The sequence below is a fragment of the Haemorhous mexicanus genome, chromosome 15 (genome assembly GCF_027477595.1).
Source record: "Haemorhous mexicanus isolate bHaeMex1 chromosome 15, bHaeMex1.pri, whole genome shotgun sequence".
In the NCBI taxonomy this organism is placed as follows: domain Eukaryota; kingdom Metazoa; phylum Chordata; class Aves; order Passeriformes; family Fringillidae; genus Haemorhous; species Haemorhous mexicanus.
In genome coordinates this window covers 6426076-6445455 of record NC_082355.1, presented here as the reverse complement: position 1 = coordinate 6445455, position 19380 = coordinate 6426076, and the positions used below count along the sequence as shown (strand labels likewise).

The 19380-nt window shown below is 47.9% G+C and overlaps 1 protein-coding gene across 1 annotated transcript in view; it reads right to left on the bottom strand.

Moving 5' to 3' along the window:
- FAT2 (FAT atypical cadherin 2) overlaps positions 1-19380 on the bottom strand; it is a 55815-nt gene that overhangs the window by 21293 nt on the left and 15142 nt on the right. Inside the window, exons 3-10 of the mRNA XM_059860291.1 lie at positions 18811-19125; positions 12367-12428; positions 11227-11538; positions 10364-10574; positions 7831-7970; positions 5884-6159; positions 5241-5451; positions 225-4277 (exon numbers count right to left, since the gene is read on the bottom strand). Of these exons, the coding sequence (XP_059716274.1) occupies positions 225-4277; positions 5241-5451; positions 5884-6159; positions 7831-7970; positions 10364-10574; positions 11227-11538; positions 12367-12428; positions 18811-19125 (5580 nt within the window). The remainder of the gene's footprint in view (positions 1-224; positions 4278-5240; positions 5452-5883; positions 6160-7830; positions 7971-10363; positions 10575-11226; positions 11539-12366; positions 12429-18810; positions 19126-19380) is intronic.

Here is a 19380-nt window from a genome sequence, read left to right as displayed (position 1 = left end):
TATTTTAATTATCAACCCACTGCAGTTACTACAGGGTTTTGTATTCCCCGGATTCATTTGAGTCCAGCTCACGACAGAGTCAGCCTTCATCTCCTGCTTCTGACAGGACTGTCAGTGTACCACTATTTCTGTGCTAATAACCTGTAAGACAAGGTATCAAATCCTCACTTTGAGATGACACTCTCTCCTTGCCGACTGGAGATTCAAAGTCAGGAACAACTCACCGGTGATGTAGCACGTGACGCGCCGGTTCTGCTCAGAGATGTCGGCGTCGATGGTGCTCAGGGTGACAACGACCTGCCCTGGCTCCGCATTCTCAATGATCGACCCCCTGTAGAAATCTGAGGTGAACTGCGGGGCGTTGTCGTTTTCATCAGTCACAGTGACCTCCACCAGGGTTTGGGAAGAGAGCTGCACCTTCCTGCCGTGGTCTGTGGCCACCACATAAAAGCGATAGATCTCCTGCTCCTCGCAGTCCAGCTCTTTCAGGGTGGTGATCCACCCGCTCTCACTGTCGATGGTGAACAGCCCGCGGAGGTTGCCAGACTCGGCTTCCAGACTGTAGGTCACCTGCCCATCACTTCCCATGTCCTGGTCATTAGCTGTCACTTGAATGACTGTGGTTCCTGAAGGCATGTTCTCCATGACAAATGCTCTGTAGGGATCTGCCTCAAAAACAGGTCTGTTGTCATTCACGTCCTGCACTTGGATATTCACAGAGACCAGAGAGACCAGCTCAGTCTCCAGATGTGAGCAGTGAGCCATGACATCAACCTGGTACCATTTGGTGGTCTCATGATCCATAGGCTTTTTGATTCTCAAAGCCCCTGTCTGTTCATCCAGTGTGAACACCTCATCCTTGTTACTTTCTGTAGTGGTTCCCTTCACCAGGCTGTATATAATAGGATCCTCTGCAAAAGCTTTGACTGATCCTATTTCTGACCCCTCTGGAAGATCCTCAGATGCAGAGAAGGTATAAAGGGGCTCAGAAAACCTTGGCAATGTCACCTCCCTGGGGACAATCTGGAGATTCACTGGAACAAGGGAGTTCCAGTGAGGGGGTCTGCCATCTTCAGCCTTCACCTTGAAGTTAAAGGCTCTGTTTTCTAAACCAATAAGACTCTCCTTGACCTTAACAACCCCAGTGGCAGCATTGATCTCCACAAGGTCTTCTGCCACATCTTCCACAGAGTCAACAGAGTAAATGACATCTGCATTTGCACCTTCATCAGCATCGTAAGCCAGTACCTGGATGACAGGGGAGCCTTTGCTGACATTGGATTGGATGGACAGGGTGTATTCAGAGGCTTTGAACAGAGGTGGGTTGTCATTCTCATCTGTAAGGATTATTTTCACAGTGCAGAAGGCCACCTTCCCACCCCCATCCTTGGCCATGATTTTAATGGCAATGACCCTCTCTGTGGAATTTTCCCTGTCCAGTTTTTGCAGTGTAGCAATACAGCCTTTATTGTCTATGGAGAACTTCTCATGGGCGAGTTTATTTATGATGGTGTAGTCTATGGTGCCATATGGGCCACCATCTGGGTCAATAGCCAGCAGCTCAATCACTTTGGTTCCTATCTCAGCATTTTCTGCCAGCTCTGCCTCGTACACATTCTGCTGGAAAGAGGGGCTGTATTTGTTGGCATTTGTGGTGTTGATATACACAGGCACAGTGCTCTTGAAAACTCCATCTGAAGCAGAAACTCTGAGATTGTAAGATGGCTCCAAGTCCTTTTTGCAGCGGTTGAACATGGATATTATCCCAGAAGTGCTGTTGATGGCAAAATGCCTGTTGTCATTACCCGAGAGGATCACATACTCCAGCCGGGTGGTGTCTCCACTGTCGGGGTCCAGGGCCTGGACTTTGATCACAATGTGCCCACACATAGCCATTTCACTGACCTTGGCTTCATACTGAAGCTGGCTGAACTCAGGGGGATTGTCATTGATGTCTGTCACATTTACGATTACCAGGGCATCACTACTGAGTGGAGGCACCCCGTGATCCACAGCTCTGACTTTCACGCGGAACTGTTGCTTTGTTTCATAATCAAGTGCTTGAGCTGTTGTTATTTGCCCTGTGCTGGCATCAATATTAAAGAACTTGGCAGCATCTGAACCATCATCCATGATCTGATAGGAGACCACTTTGTTTCTGCCCGAATCCTTATCAGAGGCAAAGAGCTGGACAACAGGGGTCTGTGGTGGCAAACTCTCCGAGACAGACGCTGTGTAAATGATCTGAGAAAATATGGGAGGGTTGTCATTAATGTCCTCCACCTCCACCTCGACTCTGGCTTCTGAGTAGGATCCAAGTGCTGTGTCTGTGGCTCTAACAGTGAACGTGTGTTTCGTCTCTAGCTCATAGTCCAGCTGCCCTGTGACAGTGAGGACACCAGTTTTGAAGTCGGTGTTGAAGAGCTTCAGGGAATCTTCTTCCACAATGTTGTAGATGAGGCGCAAGCCTTCGGGGCTGCGGGCCTGGATGTGGAGGATAGATGTGTATGGGGGGACGTTTTCTGGCACCTTCACTCGGTAGTACAAACTCTGGAACAGAGGGTTGGATCTGTTCCTCACACTGATCACAACCTCCTCTTCAGCATGCAGGGGAGGCTCTCCTTTGTCCTTAACAATGACCCGGAGGCTGTATTTATTTAATGCTTGATAATCAAGAGGCCTCTTAAGGGAGATGTCTCCAAGGTAAGGGTCAATCCAAAAGTATTTGTATTCCTCTGCAAATGAGTAGGTAACAGCTCCATTATCCCCTATGTCTTTGTCTGTTGCTGACACCTGAAAAAGGACATCCCCTGGCTCTGTGCCGTCCTGCACCGAGGCGTAGTATGGCACATTCTCAAACTGTGGGGGGTTGTCATTGACATCCTCTACATAAACTCTGACTGTGGCTTGGGACACTCTTGGTGGCTTCCTGTTGTCCTTTACTTCCACAGCTACCTCATGCATGTCTTGCATTTCACGGTCAAATTTCACACCCTTGGTCTGAAGGACTCCAGAGGCCTGGATCATTTTGAACCTCTCCTTTTCATTCAAAAGTGAGTAGGAAAGGGGTTCATTTAGCTGATACCCTTTGACCCCAAGAATGGTTAGAGTCTTCTCATCTGTAGAGTTCTCCATCACAGTTGCTGTATATACATCTTGCTCAAATTTCAAGCTGGTACCTTGTGCCCGAGTTAAATTTAACTTAACCAGAGCAGTGCTCTTATACAAGCCATCACCAGCTCTGACTGTGAGCTCTTGGTAGCTTCTCAGGCCAGTTGTGTTAAGAATGGAGATGAGACCTGTTAGTGGATGGATGTGGAAAGCATTGTCAAGGTTCCCTTCCACAATGCTGTAGGTCACCTCTGAATCTGCATCTTTTGCCTGCACTGACAAAAGCTCCATCCCTGGGTGGGCAGGTAGCAAGACAGAAATGTCATAGGTGTCTTTGAGAAAGACTGGAGGTGAATCATTGACATCTTTAACGTGGATTGTGACCTTGGCAGGCTTGGATGCAAACAAGCTGGGACTTCCACTGTCGTGCACATGTACACTGAAGTGGAAAACTGGGGTGAGCTCATAGTCTATATCAGCACGACTGGTTAGTGTCCCTGTGCTGGGATCCACGGTGAAATATTTCAGTGCCTCTGGTTCCAAAATCTCATAGGTCAGCAAAGCATTGAGGTCTTGATCAGCATCTGTTGCATAGGTGACGAGGGGAGCATTGCTTTCATCCAGAACCATGCTTTGTGATGGGGCATTCTCCATGATCCAGCCAACGAAGGAAGGCTTAATGAACACAGGCACATTGTCATTCTCATCTATGACATAGATGAGCACCACTGCATCCATAAATGCTCCAGCCATGTTGGTACCACGGACTTTCAACTGGTAAAAAGACACCTGCTCAAAATCTAAGTTCTTCTGAGTGGAAATTAGGCCTGACTGACAGTTCATGGAGAACACTCCATCTCCATTTCCATCTTTTATTTCATAGCTGACTGGTGACAAGCTTGTGGCTGAAACCTGGATCAGAGGAGAGCCAATAGCAGTGGATTCACTGATCTCTGTGATGTATTCAGCCTCTGGAAATTTTGGCGGGGTTCGATCCGAGGGTCTAATGTGGACATGTACTGTGGCAGAATCTTTAAGCTGAGGAAACCCCTGATCTTCTGCCTTTATAATGAGAGTAAATCGCTCCTGCCTGGATTGGTCCAGTTTCTGGGCAACTGTAACAATTCCAGAATATGGGTCAACGCTAAAGAAGCCTTCCCCATTACCTGCAAGGAGAGAAATTAGAGTGAAGAATGCAGACACCTTATTGGTCTTTGTTTTCTGCAACTCTTTTTCACAGATTCTCCTGATTGCAGACCTGATTAACATCTGTTTCTTCAACTGAGAGAAATTAATTCATTTCTAAATAACTGTAAGAACAACAAACCCATTGAGATCTGTGAACTAGCATTTGAATCAATCAAAATGTAAATTGGAGATAAACACCCTTCTAATTTAAGCATATTTAGTGGTGGCAGAGCATGTGCTTGAAGCTTTTGCCTCATGTGCAGAACATGGTAGCACAGACAGTACTAGTTCCTTCAAGCCCTGTCATGCTTGTAATTACCAATACTTCAGGAGCAATTAAATTCCTCAGTCCTTGATCTAAATTGCAGTGAGAAAGATGGAGCAAAGGATGGCTTGTCTCCTGCAAAGAGTTTACGGGCTAAATAAGCCATGTGGCACAGACATAAATACTTAAGTTTAAACCTTTATAGTGAATGATAAAATATTTGCCCATCGAGCATGAATGACTCAAAACCACCACCAGTCAATGCTGAGAGGGTTCTCACCATTCCTTGAGGATGTGTTTCTTGGTAGAAATAGTGGAATGATGATGACTCCTGTGGGAATTGGGAGTACTTTTACCTAACAACTGAATAGTTCCCATGGACAAAGAGAAGCAGATTTTAGGCTGTTCTAACTCGTCCAGTCACTATTTTTCTTTGACCAGTGACTCAACATTAAACTGTCTTCTTAAGAAAAGATGCTAATATTCCATAATATGGACATTACCTACTCACTCTGGATTTTTTTTTGGGGGGTAGGAAGAAAATCACATTTTAGAATTGTGCAGCCATTTGATATTCTTTGCAACAGCTAGAGAAAGCTGGTCAAGTGGCCACCAGTTAGAGCATGGCAATGCAGGTATGATCACAACCTAAACTGTCTTGTTGCATGGCTCTCACCTGCCTGAAGGGAGTAGTGGATTTCAGCATTAGCTCCCTGGTCCTGATCAAGGGCTCTGACTTGGATGACCTCTGTGCCCACCACTGCTGAGTCCAGCACTTCTGCTTCATAATGGATGCTGCTGAACTGGGGAGGGTGAAGGTTGCAGCTGTCCACGTGGACGATGACTCGGACAAAGTTCCGCTTGATGGGGACCTCCTGGTCTCGTACCTGAATGGCAGAGAGAGAGGAGGAACAGTCACACCCAGGGACAAGCCAGTCTTCCCTGCACCATCGTCCAAGTAACTCATCAGCACTCTGCAGAGATGGGTGTTTTGCAATGGTACCAACCCCTTGGCTGGGAATGAACCTGGAAGTTTCAGCACCAAAGCTCAGCCTTGAATTTGAAAGCAAACATTAACTATTACACACTGTGTTTTCTTTTCTAAGAATCCAGTGGCCCTCCAAAGAAGGTGGTTAGAGGAATGCAGGGTGTTAACTACATTTAGCCACATAGTAAAGGTGAACACCCTGCTTTCCTCTTCCCTACTGCTCCAGACAAGTCCTCCCTCAAAGACTAGAACCACTTTTAATTTCTCCAGTGACCCATATATCCTGGCCAAACCGGTGGACTCAGCTTGGTTGGGCTTGGTTAGGACTCACCATCACTGTGAGGGTGTGCTGAGGCATGGGCTGGGAACTGAAGCCTTCTGCTGTTGTGAGGGCTCCATTGCCTGGATCCAACTGGAAAAGTCTTGTGCTTTTAGGGTCCACACTGCCATGGATGGTGTAGATAAGCCCCTTTCCTTTGTCCTTGTCTGTTGCACTGACTCGAAGGATTTCTCTCCCTGAGGGGGTATCTTCAGGAATCCTCACCTCGTAATGGCTCTGAAGAAACTGAGGACGGTGCTGGTTGATGTCAATCACATGGATAAATGCCTGTGGGGGAGACAGCACAGTGAGGGCAGCAACGGGACATGCAGTCATGTAAAATCTCAGCTACCAATCCTTCTTGGTTACTGACATTGGGTGCTTCTTGGGTTCCATAACTTTTGGAGCTTTGCCATCTGTGATGACTGGGAACCCCTTTGTCCTTCATCCCAATGAACACCTGCTGTGCCTTCCCCTTTTGTGTTTTTCAGTTTGTTTCCTCTCTTTTTTCAAAATCTCTCCAGTCTGGCAAGGCATTCAGAGTGAACGTGCCTGCACTTGGCATGTGGGGAAACAGTCACAGCCTGCCATGGAAAGCAGCAGCAGCTCAGCCGTGGTGCCAGCTTTGCTGCTGGCTGGTGCCTACACAGCAACCCCCATTATTTACTCAACAGAAAGCTGACAGAAGGAGGTGTTTGGTTAAAGAAGGGAGGGTCTGGCCTATCTTAAGAGCAGCAAGTGCGTGGAGAAGCAAAATTTCTGTTCTACCCTTTGTAGCCAAGTTTTCCTCTCTGCATTGAAAAGCACATGCTGGGAATCCTGAATCCTGCTGTGGAAGTCACTGCTTTCTCCTGTGTGGTCTCCTACCCTGGCTGTCCTGACCCTCCTACTGATGTGCCTCCTGCATCTTAGGAAGCCTCAACCAAGTGTAATAATTTGCTTCCTTTAGCAAACCTGAGCATGCCATGGGGGTTTTACACGAGCAGGTTTCTTGACATCTGCTAGCGGCCTTGAGTGCCAAAATAAACGTAGGGATGAGATGCAAGGTGGCATGGAATGCACACTAGGCAAGGTGGGGCTTTGTTTGTTTATTTGGAGCAATACTTGAAGATAGTTGAGACATGTGGCCATCCGTTAGCATCACGTTTCACAAGAATGATGGAGTTCCTCACTCATCATCCCCCACAGAGAATTTCCCATGATAAGCATTACTGACAGGTGACTCACATCCTAGGTCTTCCTGTGCATTGAGGACTGGATTTTTGGCTGCTTCTTATGCATGGAGAGAATAACTAGTGAAAGATCATGCCTTGAACACCCTAAAGATGGACAAAATCTCATCATTTTAGCCAGGGCTCAGGGACATGCCTGAGAGTGAAGTACCTCCTTTTACCAGCACTTAACTTTATATGTGGCAACTCAGAGCACACAGCACCTCTGCAGCTGCCTCACTCACTCCCTGGGCCTGACCTCACCCCTTGTAGAGGGATTTGTGCTGGCTGTACCTGGGCTGGCATATCCCAGGAACACTCCCTGACATGGGAACATGGACCCAAGCCTGACCTAACTGTGTACACACTTCCCTTAAGATGTTGCCCCAGATGTGTTGTAACTCAGCCTGAGCAGCTGAGATCAAGTCGAGGTCTGAGTGTATGAAATGCCACCACAGCTTGGCTGGTGGTGTGGATGTGTCCCTGTGTGCTGCCTGGGATCAACAGGAAAGATCCAAGCTTTCCTAGACCAGCTGTGTTTCCAACAACATAAAAACAATCTTAGCTTGGTATAAGATCTGTGTACTGCAGGATCGTCCATTACATTGTCACTGTGTAATGCAGGATCACAGTGTAAGGACATTCCTGTGCCTGGCACCTGATCTAGAGCTCAGCAGACAAAGAAAACAGGTTCCCTTTGGCATATGCTCCCCCTCAACAGGGTCTCCACTAAGGAAAAAAACATTACCTGGGTTTTGATCGTACTGGATCCATCAGTGACTTCTACTGTGAGGTTATAGCTTGACTTCTTCCTTGCATCCAGGGGTCTTGCAATGACCATGCTGCCTGTGCTCTTTTCAATGTCAAAATCCATGTCATCATCACCACCTGGGACATGGGGGAGACAGGGAAACAGGAGCGCAGTTACAGTCAGCTAGACTGGGGACAGTGCCACAGGTAAGGTTTCTCCCAAATCTGGAAACTCAAACCAACATGAGATAGATAGATAGATAGATAGATAGATAGATAGATAGATAGATAGATAGATAGATAGATAGATAGATAGACAGGCAGACAGATAGATATATGATAGATGATGATGATGATGATGATAGATAGATAGACAGACAGATAGATAGATGGATGGATGCACACAGGAGGTGGGGAGGACAAAGCAAAGCTGGACAAAGGGATAGTCACAGATGGTGACAAAGGAGTGTGAAAAGGAAGATGAGGGGAATGAGAGAAAATGAGGAGGAGGAGAGAAGGGGAAAAGATGCACTTATGCATGTGATGTCCTGGCTAGATTGGCAACAGGCCCATTTGAGCATTGATTTATTTGCACAAGGTTTCCAGTCATGCATCATCACTGGCTTAGCATGGACCAGGGACCTGCTGGGTAGAACAGGGCTCTTGCTGGCTTCTGATTCAAGGTCACACTGTGGGCATATCAGCAATGGTCCTCATCACCATGGCTGGAAGCCTGTGAGCTCCCTGAATTCCCAACACTCCAACAGTTGGGGAGGCAGACGGTGCTTCCAGGGTGAGCAGAGCCTGTTGCCTCCAACCCAGATGGCTGAGAATTGCCAGGAACAGCAGGCCTGAGCAGCTCAGCAGCAGAAGGCTGTCCCTCACCCTACTGCTGCTCAGCCCTGGCATGGCAGCTCCTTTCTCATGCCTCAATTGCTGGGGCCTGTTGGGCCCCTCCTGCACATTAAACCCTGCAAAGCTCCTCTGAGATATGGAGAAGCTGAAACAGTTTCCTGTAATTTATCTCACGTCTCAACTTCTTCCTTCCTGGCTACTGGAGGCTCTGGATTCTGCTTTATTCTAGTACCAGCTGGTAAAATCTTTGCTGGTTGTAAAATTACATCTCTTCCCTTGCTGGAGGAATGCAGTGCTCACCAGCCATCTGGACCACTGCTCTCCTGCTGGGAAGAAGACAGAAAGAAGCAGAGACAGAGGGAGAGAGATCCATGGATGTCCTTCCCTCAGAAAAGAGAGAAGAGCTCTCTGTGCACAGTGCCCAATGGAAAGAAGAAGCCCAGAAAAGGAAAGGGATGAAGAGCAATATTGCTTTGTCAGAATTTTTGCAGACTCCATCAATCCCAGTCACAGGGTGTTTGTGGTCTGGTGAAGGTAAAACTTTGAATGAGGTGCTGAAGGCTCCTGGATCTCTGCATCACCTCCTTGGTTGCCAGGTACCATGACGCTGTCTTTCCCTGGCAGGGAAAATAAAATCCTGTCCTTTTCCACCAGGATAGAAACCAAGAGAGCCTTCAGCATCACTTGGAGCTCTAGGAACTGGGAAAGATGAGGTCAATCTATGCTCCAGCACTCAGCAGGGAAATGATGGGATAACATTCAGAGGAATACACCGCTCATCCTGCAGACCCAAGCAGACACTACTAATGCCAGAAAAACCTTGCACTGATATTGTCTTCCTCCTTGTAGGGTTGTATCTCTTGTTGGTTAATTATATTTATATGCCATTATCCTTGCCCTAACACAGCAAGGGGAAAAACTATTCACTTGCCCAATTAAGGCTTTGTTTGACAAGGGCAGGCCCTGCAGGCAGTACCAGGGAAAGGCTGTGCAAGGTAGATTGGGGCACCACTTCAAAACATCAAATTACAGGAGCACGATTGGCCCTTGTTGGTAGGACCAGTTCTGCACAAGCTGCCTGGAGTGTGACAGCCTGGGGTGACAGCCCACGTCCCCTCTGAATCCTGTGTCTTAAAGGAGGCCCTAGAGCTCCACATTCCATGTCTAAATCACCCCTGGGATGTGGTGAGGAGGAAGGGAGAGCCCCACAAGTTAGGGCAAACCAGGTCTTTGAGGAATGCCTCCTTCTCAGTTCCCTGCTCAAGACTCAACATGGAGAGAGATTTGGGGGGTATCTGTAACACTCAGCCACACACCTGGATCCTTGCAGGCAGTTTTAACAAAACCAAGAGTGTCACTTGATTCCCTGTAGGAGCTGGCACTGGCATGCCCTGCCTTTCGTGCGACATCGGAGAACACCTCAAACACAGGCAAGTTCCAGACTGCCATTAAAAAAGCATGTTGGGTAATTGCACTTGGCACCTGAGGCCTTGGATGGGCAGCTTTGTCTAATGGCTGTTTAAACCTCCTGGTGCCTGTGAGAAAGCTTTCCCTGTAGCTCAGCTATACCTAAAGCAAACAATTCCATTAGCTCAGGCATGCGAGTACTGAAAGCCAAGGGAGCCAGAGCAAATGCTCACAGACACCTCTGCCCTGCTCTGATTTCTGTGCCTCACCTGTGATGTTAAACCACACTTGGCTGGGGCCCATCTCAATGCTGATCACTCCCACCATGTGGTTCACAGGATCTGTTTCCATCACGGCGAAGTTGAAGTGGGGCTCATCAAAAGCCAGAGGCTCTGAAGAAGGGCCCGGCCGGGCAACCCAGCTGATGTGAAGCCTCACGTGGGAGGAGAGTGGGGGGCTGCCACCATCTGTGGCCTTGACCTGCAGAGAAAGGCATGTGCACCCAGGGAGAAAGCTGAGTTAGTTCAAAGGAGCTCCATGAAAAGCTCCTTCTCCCACCCACTGGGAGTTTCAGCTCCCAGTGTGCCCAAAATCCCATCAAACAGATCCTGAGGCAGGATCTGCTCTGGCTGCTTCCAAGGCAGAGCCATGCAACCCAAATTCCTCTTTACCAACAAGTAAATCTGCCAAGCTCTATCCATAGCAGAGAGCTGGATCACAAGCCTTGTTTGCAAGGACCCACATATTGTGGGAAGGCTTTGAACCTACATCCAAGCTCCATAGCCTGATCAAACATCGTATAGAGGCATGATGGAACACAAAGACTGCTCAGGTTTGGGTCCACATCCATATGGGATCATGGATCACTGTATTCCTTTTTGAAGGTAGCTTGGAAAGTTAACTTTAAATTTATTGTCCATTTTTAATAGCTTCCTACCTTCTGCACTTCCTACCATTCCCTCCCACTTTCTCTCCCTCTTAACACGTTTGCCTAATTCAAGCTCTCCTCCTCTCCACTGCTGCATTTTCTCCATCTCTTTCCTTTCATCTTTTCTGTTTGTGAACCCCCTTCTCTCTTTCCCTCTCTGCCTGTCTCTCCCTATCAGCTCTTTGTGCTTCCCTCTCCTCTCACCGTGAGTATGTTGTATTCGGAGGCAGGAAAAGCTTTCCTGGAGAAGACTGTGCCAGTTGTGGGGTTGATGGTGAAGATGCCCTCCTCCTCCTCCTCGATGGTGTAGGTGATCTGGCTGTTCTGGCCCTGGTCGCGGTCAGAAGCGATCAGCCTGTACACCGGCAGCGGCGTCTCTGAGGCCTCTCTCTCGGGGAGCTGCACCATGAACAGCTTGTGGGGGAAACTGGGAGGGCTGTCGTTGGCATCCAGGACTTGGATCACGACTCTGCTGGTGGACTTCAGGGCTGGCTCTCCGTTGTCAGAGACAGCCACCTGTCAGCAAGCAAAGGGAGTAGGTGACAGGGCTCCTAGGTGACCTAGAGTGTGGCCAGCCAGCCTGCATCCTGGTGAGCCCGGACTCAGCTAGGGGGGTTTTGTAAGGGTCTGCATTTGTATCTCAGCATTTTCAAAGGCACTGCTCCTCTCTGCAGGGGAAAGCCTGGTGGCTGCAGATAGCAGTGTGCAGGGCCTGTCCACGTACGGGGGGATGAGTCTGCAGGGCTCCTGCCTCCAGCTGCTCTGGGCAGCGGGTCAGGCTGGTCATTAGAGATCACACATCTCAAAACATCTGTACTGCCATGGCTTGGCCAGGCACCAGCCATCCTCACCCTGCCCTGCCTGGGCACGCTCCCAGCATGTTGCATTGCAGAGAGAAATTATAGACCCTGATAGACTTAAAAACCTCCAGATCCCTCTGATGGGAATACTCATAGCTGTGAGCATCTGAGGATGGGGGCTGGTGAGCAAAGCTACACAGCAATATCTGATACAATGAGATGAACTAGGGTGGGTTTCTCTGGCTTGTTCTTTCCCCCATATTGTATAAACCATACTGCTAGAGGACAGTTCCAGTCCTCTTCCTGCATTCCCACAGCTTCCAGAACAGAACTTTTGCTCCAGTCCTCAGCAAGAAAATAATAAACCCTGCAGTACTGCTGCAGCTGTCTCTTGGGTTAACACACACCACTTAATTAAGTTTCCCAGCAGTTGGGAGCTGATGGGATGAGATTCTTTCTCTGTGCTCCAACATGCAAGGAAAGCCCTTTGAGGACTTAATACACTTGTAGGTAAATAAAACTAATTACAATCATCATTACCCACCTCTAGGATATGTTCAGCCTTGTATTCTCGATCCAGCTGCCATGAAGTCGTGGAAATCAGACCTGCCAAGAAAGAAACCCTTTGAGCTCCAAGACTCAGCATGCAAGAAAATCCAGGGCTGATCAGATCCCTGAATGCCCAAGATCAGCCTGCCCACCTGTCCTGTTTCAGGTTCCCTTTGTGATCAGAGGAGAAAGATACCCCCAGAGGGTAACCCATCCCCTCCCAGCATGAATCCTTCTGTGGAGGAGTTGCTGCTGCTCTCTCATCACAGAGACCACGGAGGAGGGGGAACACCTACCAGATGCCTGCATCAGTTGAGGGTTGGCAAGGCATTAGGTGAGAAAAGCTGCAGGACCATAAAAACAAAACTTTTCTTATGCCTCTAAGTAAGAAACATTCTGCATGTGCTGGCACAAGTCTGGCCTCTTAACAAGCCTCGTAACAAGTCTCTACTCCTGTTTTTCCTCTGCTGAACCTTGCTCTTTGTAATTTACAGTGTTTTAACAAAAGTTTGTCTTCTCTCCTGGGAAATACCCTCTACTCAACTGCTAGAACAAATGCATTCAGGCTAAAAACAAGGCACACAGTCAAAAATAATGTTGGAATATTATTTAAGCCTTGCTGAGACACAGGGTGAGTCCTCCAACAATTGCAAGATTTGAGGGATTTCTGAAAAATACACAGTAGTTTAACCACAGGGAACAGGTTGGATACAGGAGGGAAGAATTGTGGCTATAATAAACTAGAGTTGAAACAAAAACATCGTAATTGTCCCTTTTGGGCCTGTCAATGACTAAGCTGAGTAGAAACAAGTGTGGAAAGGATGGAGTTGAGGCTTCTCTTTCCATGTCTGGTTTCATAAAAGTCCTTGCTGAGTGCCTTGACTCTTCACTTCTGGGGAAAAGCAGCTCTAGACCATTTTACAACTGCTGTACCAAGGCTGAAAATTGTATATGTAATATTTGACCTCCTGAAAGTCATCAAGGCTGACACAGGTGAGTGTTTTTGTCCACTCCCAGTTATCAAGGTCTCTTTCTTCCCTGTGAAGGGAAGTTCTGCTTCTTCACACCAGCAAAAGGCAGGGTGCATTTCCCTGAGCACAGCAAGCACTGACACAGGTTCATGCTACCCTGGGAAATGCTTCCCATGGGATGCCACATGCATGTGCAGCGGTGTGAGCACGTGCACTTGTGTGCCCTGAAACACTTGTACATCCCAGCTGCATGAACCCATCTCAACTCTCACTTCTGGTGCAAAACCAGACAGTTTTAATTAACACTATTGTCTTCAGCTGTACCATAGTTTTTGTTAATGTCTGCCTGAGCATGACAGGCAGGAGAAAATTTCAGATGGCTGCAGGAAACACGAGGCAGCTGAAGGAGGGAGCAAGGAGCAGCTGCTTGGAACATGACACGTGTTCACCGTTTCCACTTGTTCTCTGGGATTATTCCCATTTGGCACCAGCCATGGCGCTGAACATTTATTTGATGCCTTTACAATCATAAATCAACACTCCTTAATGCGTTATGACAGGATGGCTTGAAAAATTCTGTTTGCTTGTCTGTCATAGTGGGTTTTTTTCTCTCCCTAATCATCCTTTTAACATCTCAGCAGGTGAAGAGGACTCAGCAGAGAGCCCGCTGGCTGAGGAGCTTTTAAAATTTTCCCAGGTTAGTGAGAGCCTGTATGGCTCCATTAGCAGCAAAACTCATGGAAATGCACTCCTAATGGGGGCCTGGAGAAGGAATTGCAGCAGCAGCTCACTGAGATCTCTGATGTTCCTGTCCTCACTACCAATATTGAGCCCAGAACACCAGCTACTTCAGGGAATGCTTCATACTTTTGGCCTAAAAATTCCACAGGACACACAGATATGGAAAACAGACACCCATGTGCACACTGGGGATGCTTCTGGTTTATCAGATTCCAAAATCCAGTTGCAGCAGACTAACACCTAGTTTGTACTGGATTACTGCACGCCTGATGGAAGGGAATTTGACCACTCTAAAGCAACTATCTGGATTTGCTTGGCCACACCCTGAAATTCTTCCATGACTCAATGAAAAAAATGAAAGAAAGCAGGATCACAGCTTTCTAGTGCTGGAGAAGGAGGACTGTAGTGAAGGCAGATGAACTGGAATTTAATGAAACTTGAATGTCTGTATCACTGAAGATGCTCCTATCTCCTGGGGAGTAAGGGCTGACCCCCTGCTCTTTGTCACAGAACCTGTGCTGTATCCCAGCTGGGAGTCTCACCAGATGGAATTTTTTTGCTTTATCTTCACATCTGCTGAGCCACAAGGCAAAGGGTTGGCTTCTCCTCCTGACCCCAGACAAACTCTGTCCCTTACTCCGTGCCCAAACGTGGCTCCTGGTTCCCCCCTCTGAAACCAGTTACCACTCTGCCCTGGGATCTGAAAGGCCTTGTGGTTAGTTAATTAGGGTTAATCACCCTAATTCCCATTTGGAGCCTGGGTGCTGGGCAGTGCTGAGATGCACAAACTGACAGCAGTGTTCACACGGGCACAGAGCACCCAGAGCTGGGGACTTGGACCCTGCACACGGCTCCTGAGAGAGGCCTGGAATTAATGCACATTTTCATTTGGTGCTGCTGGTATACACCCTGTGAGGCCAGAGGGCTAAAATGCAATTGGAAGCTGCTATTAAAGGGGAACTGCCATCAGCTTTTGTGGCCTGGGGACACAGTTCCTTGGTTCTTTCTGCTGTCCCCTACAAGGCCTGGGAAGTGCACGCTTAGTTTTAATGAGTGTTTTGTGTGTGCATGTGCATGTGTGTGAGTTATAAGCACCCTGCCCTGCTGGAAAACCCCATCTGGCCTGTCCCATGGGACGTGTGATGGAGTTGAGTGGGTGTCCTTTATTTGTGCTCTTCCATGAGGCCCTGATGGTTTCTGCTGAATCCTACAGAGACTGAACAACACTGTCAAAGGTCCTAATTGCACCTGACTAATCAGCCAAGCTCTGCATCCAGGTGAAGGTCCAGGAACAGTTCCTTCTGTTGCCTGCATGCAGGCAGGCATAGACTGTGTTCCAGCAGCCTGTCCACACACAGCAGTGAGAAAAGATTGTCTGTCTCCCTCCTGCTTGCTGCCTGCAAAGGGCAGAGAGGAAGGCTGGTCATGTTGGAACAAGAACACCAAAATTACCAGGGCACGGTTGTCAGGGAACGAAAAATAGTAATAACTTCTGCTGGCAAGAACAGGGCTGGGGTGGAGGTTGCTGGCCCCCTGCCCTTGATGCAGGGGGGAAAATCTAAGATAGTTAAAATAGCAGGAACCAGGATTGCAGGCACTGAGGCATTCACAAGAGCTTGAGAAGGGAAGAGGTTGTCCTCCTAAAACCCTTTTTCTCTTGTCTTATTCCTGTTTCCATTTAACCTTTTTATCCTTCTCTTCTTACCACCCCACCTCTTGTTCTGACCCCACTGTGCACTACTCCATGCTCAGCTGTGTTATGTTGATTTTGGGGAGCAGCCAGGCAACCATCCCTTGGGCCTAAGGAGCAGGATGTCCTTCCCTGTAGAGAAATCTTTCCTTGCAGGGAACACACAGGAATCCTGGGGAAGCCAATGGACACTGTCACAGCAGAAGAAACACCAGAAGAACAAGCACTAGATAAGAACTGGAGACAAATAATCCAAAGTAAAAGGACTCTCCAAACAGTCTTTCAGCAGGATGAATGGCTTTGTCCTGACTCCTCCTGCCACAGCTTCCCAGTTCCTCCTGGTCCTGTCTGGACTCAAACTTCCTCCTGAACAAAACAAGCTGAAAACTTTTCCAGCAGAAGAATACCCCAAACCCTGCTATCTACCCCTGTCTCCCACAAACACTGCTCCACACCAGCTGCCAGGCTGGGCTGGAGAGATTCCATCGCCCATGGCACAGAGCTTTCATCTCCATGCACAGTTTTGTTCCCTCTTCTCACTAGCCTTTCATGTATTTTCCTCCTTTTTCTCCACCCTCTTTAGAGAACTGAGAGCTTGGAGATCTTACAGCCTTTCTGTGGGAGTTTGGGAATGCTGGAGAAGCCCAGGACAGGTATCATGGCTGCTCCTGGCTCCCCTGCAAGGCCTCAGGAGAAGTCAAGGGGCCATGCTGGTTATGTCTCCACTGGCCAATCCACCCATGTCAAGGTACTGAATCAAACACACAACCAGGCACCGAATTAGGTTACCTGCAATAGTGTGTCACTCTGCCCTAAATGATATCCAGGGCTATTCTGCAGGGTTATTCTGGGTGTAGCAGAATGTAGCAGCACATCAGGACCTTAATTCCTATTAAGACACAGGATGAGAATGAGCTTCCTCCTCCTCCTCCTCTCCCTTTGCCTAGAGGCCACTACCAGAAATGTCCTACCTAGAAGAGACCCAGACTGACCTCTGGCCCTCTTGTGTTCTGGCTTATTTCAGTGCCAGTGTGTTTATTTGTCTGTCCTTTGATGACAATGACCATGTGGGATAAGTGAAAAGTAGAAGTCTTGATCACAGTCTTCTGCCCTGCAGTGGGAAAACCCTTTCTTTTTTTTAATACAATCCTGCACTAATGGGGATGACAGCAGTTCATCTTCCAGCACTGCACTACCAAACTGAGACCAAAGATTATTGTTTTATTCTACTTAATGGAACAACTAGCCTGCAGAATGAAAATACTACTGGGTTTCCAAAAGGCTGCCTAGGGCACTGAACGTTAGACAAGCTGAGATATTCCTTCTGGCAGCAGCAGCAAATGACTTCTCTTTAGATACTGTAAACATGAGGGTATAACTGCTCCGTTTATGCCAATGTTCACAGGTAATTATAGGTTCTTTTGGGTGACATGCAAGTAAAATAATGGATAACTGAATCCTCATCAGGCTTGGAAGCAGGACCTTAAACAACCTCCAAGCTCAGGGTTTAAAGAAGAGACTTCCAGCAACTGTCCAAGAGATAAGATCAGCCCATGAGTTTCTTTCAGAACTGACAAACTTATCACTCTTCTCATGCAAATGACCCGAGTATAGGGAGAGATGGAGAGGAGATGACTCATACCTGAGAGAGCTTTTTTTGTCTAAGATAGAATTAATGGGATGGCTCAGAGGTGAGGTGTCTCATTAGCAAACATTTGGATTTTGCCAGAGTCACTCATTTTGCTACAGCACAGCCTTGGATCCTGACTTTGCACTCAAATGGGGCTGAAAGCTTTGCCTGCAGCATGAAGGCTGAATTTCCTGCAGGGTGCCCGGCGTCTCAGCTGAAGAGGGGAGCCAGCTTGGTGTCCTGACAGCCATCCTGCTCCACATCCCATCAAATGGCAGTGGTTTTATGCAACAGGGCTTCTGAAGGAACATTTCTGCAGAACCCTGCATTGTGTAAGCTGTCCTGGGGCTGGGTTGTGCATGGCTGTTTGGATTATGTGGGAAAGTTGGATGCAAAGCAATGTCCTGACCAGGATAAAAAGCTTCTGGCATCACAGACAGCTACAGCTGTGGGCAGCAGTGGTCACAGTTAGCTGACATCTCCAGGTGCATTTATACAGTGCCATGTAAATACACCCTGTGAGGTTCTTGTGACAAAAAGATTTTAGTATTTCATAATAATAATAATTTCTTTCTTCCATTGCCCTCCTAGCCAGCTGTAGAGCACTGCCAGACAGCCATAACACCACTGGTAACATGTAGCTGAGAGCAGCCCTAGCCTTTTCCAATCCATCCAGCTCCTCATCTGAGAGCGAGCTTCCATTCCGCTGCAGTAGCTGAATGGCTTTTATCATCTCCAGGAGATCAAAGTCATGCAATTAATACTCTCCCATACTCAGTCTCTGTGCCCTGCCCTCCCTCTTCTCCCAGGAGTTGATGGCATGAAGGGCTCGGCACAGCTTTCCCTGCCAGACTGGCCCAATGTCAGCTCTGCCGGGATAGTTTGAGGAAGGTGTTTACACAAAACATCAGCGGGTTTTTGATGGCTCTGGAAGATCTGGTAAATAATCCTCAGATGAAAGATACAGTCTAGGAAGATGGCAGAAGAGGCTTACTACACTTACTACATTAATGGTGCTGGAGAATGGGTGGAGTCTTTAAGTGCAGTGGAATTCATTTCTGTTAATCCTGCCTGGGTCTGTGTCAGGAACAGTCACCTCCAGAAGGGTGTTCCCTGGCTCAGGCTGTGCAACAGTTGTTTATAAGGGGGAAAATTAAAAGCAACTGTTTAAGGCTTTGAAAGCAGCACATTTGTGTCAATCTAAGAGCCATCTGGATGCAAATCGCAGCCCTCAGGTTGAGGGTTTCAATCCTCAGACTCCCCACAGAGTGTATTTGGAGACTGGGACTTTTGCTGCAGCAGAAAAGTGTGACAAAGGCAGCTGTGTGGGCTGTTTATATTGAACATGTAACATCCTCCGGGCACTTGGAAGCCTGAAAAACAGATGCTGAGCTGGGTCAGTCTTACCTGTAATGAGGTTAATGGTGAAGAATCCTTGAGGATTTCCAGTTAGGATGTGAAAAGTCAGTTTTCCCTCTGAGCTGGAGTCTGGATCGAAGGCATCAAGCTGGAGGACTGATGTGTTTGGTGGGGAATTCTCCATCACAGAGGCATAGAAGACAGGTCTGGACATCTGAGGTGGGTTGTCATTGGTATCGGTGACTTCAATATAAATTTCAGTCACAGAAGACAGAGGAATTGTTCCTAGGTCAAGGGCCAGCACAGTCAGCCAGTAGTGAGATGTTCCCTCTCGGTCGAGCGATCCTATGGTCCGTATGGTGCCTAGGAGAAGGACAGGGAGTGTTTGTGAGGGATTTAAGGAACTCAGACCACTTAGTCCTTGATGACAGAGCAGTCTCAAGTCTGCTTCCTGCTCTGCTGCACACACAAACTCTCACACCCACCCTGTGTGGCTGTGAGACCGTGAGGGGATTGCTTCTTCTGAGGTTAAGTTTTGGTACACAAGTGATAGAGAAGACCTTGCTATTTTGGGGGAGGACAGACACTGATCTGCCGTTATTTTAAGGAGAAAAACTC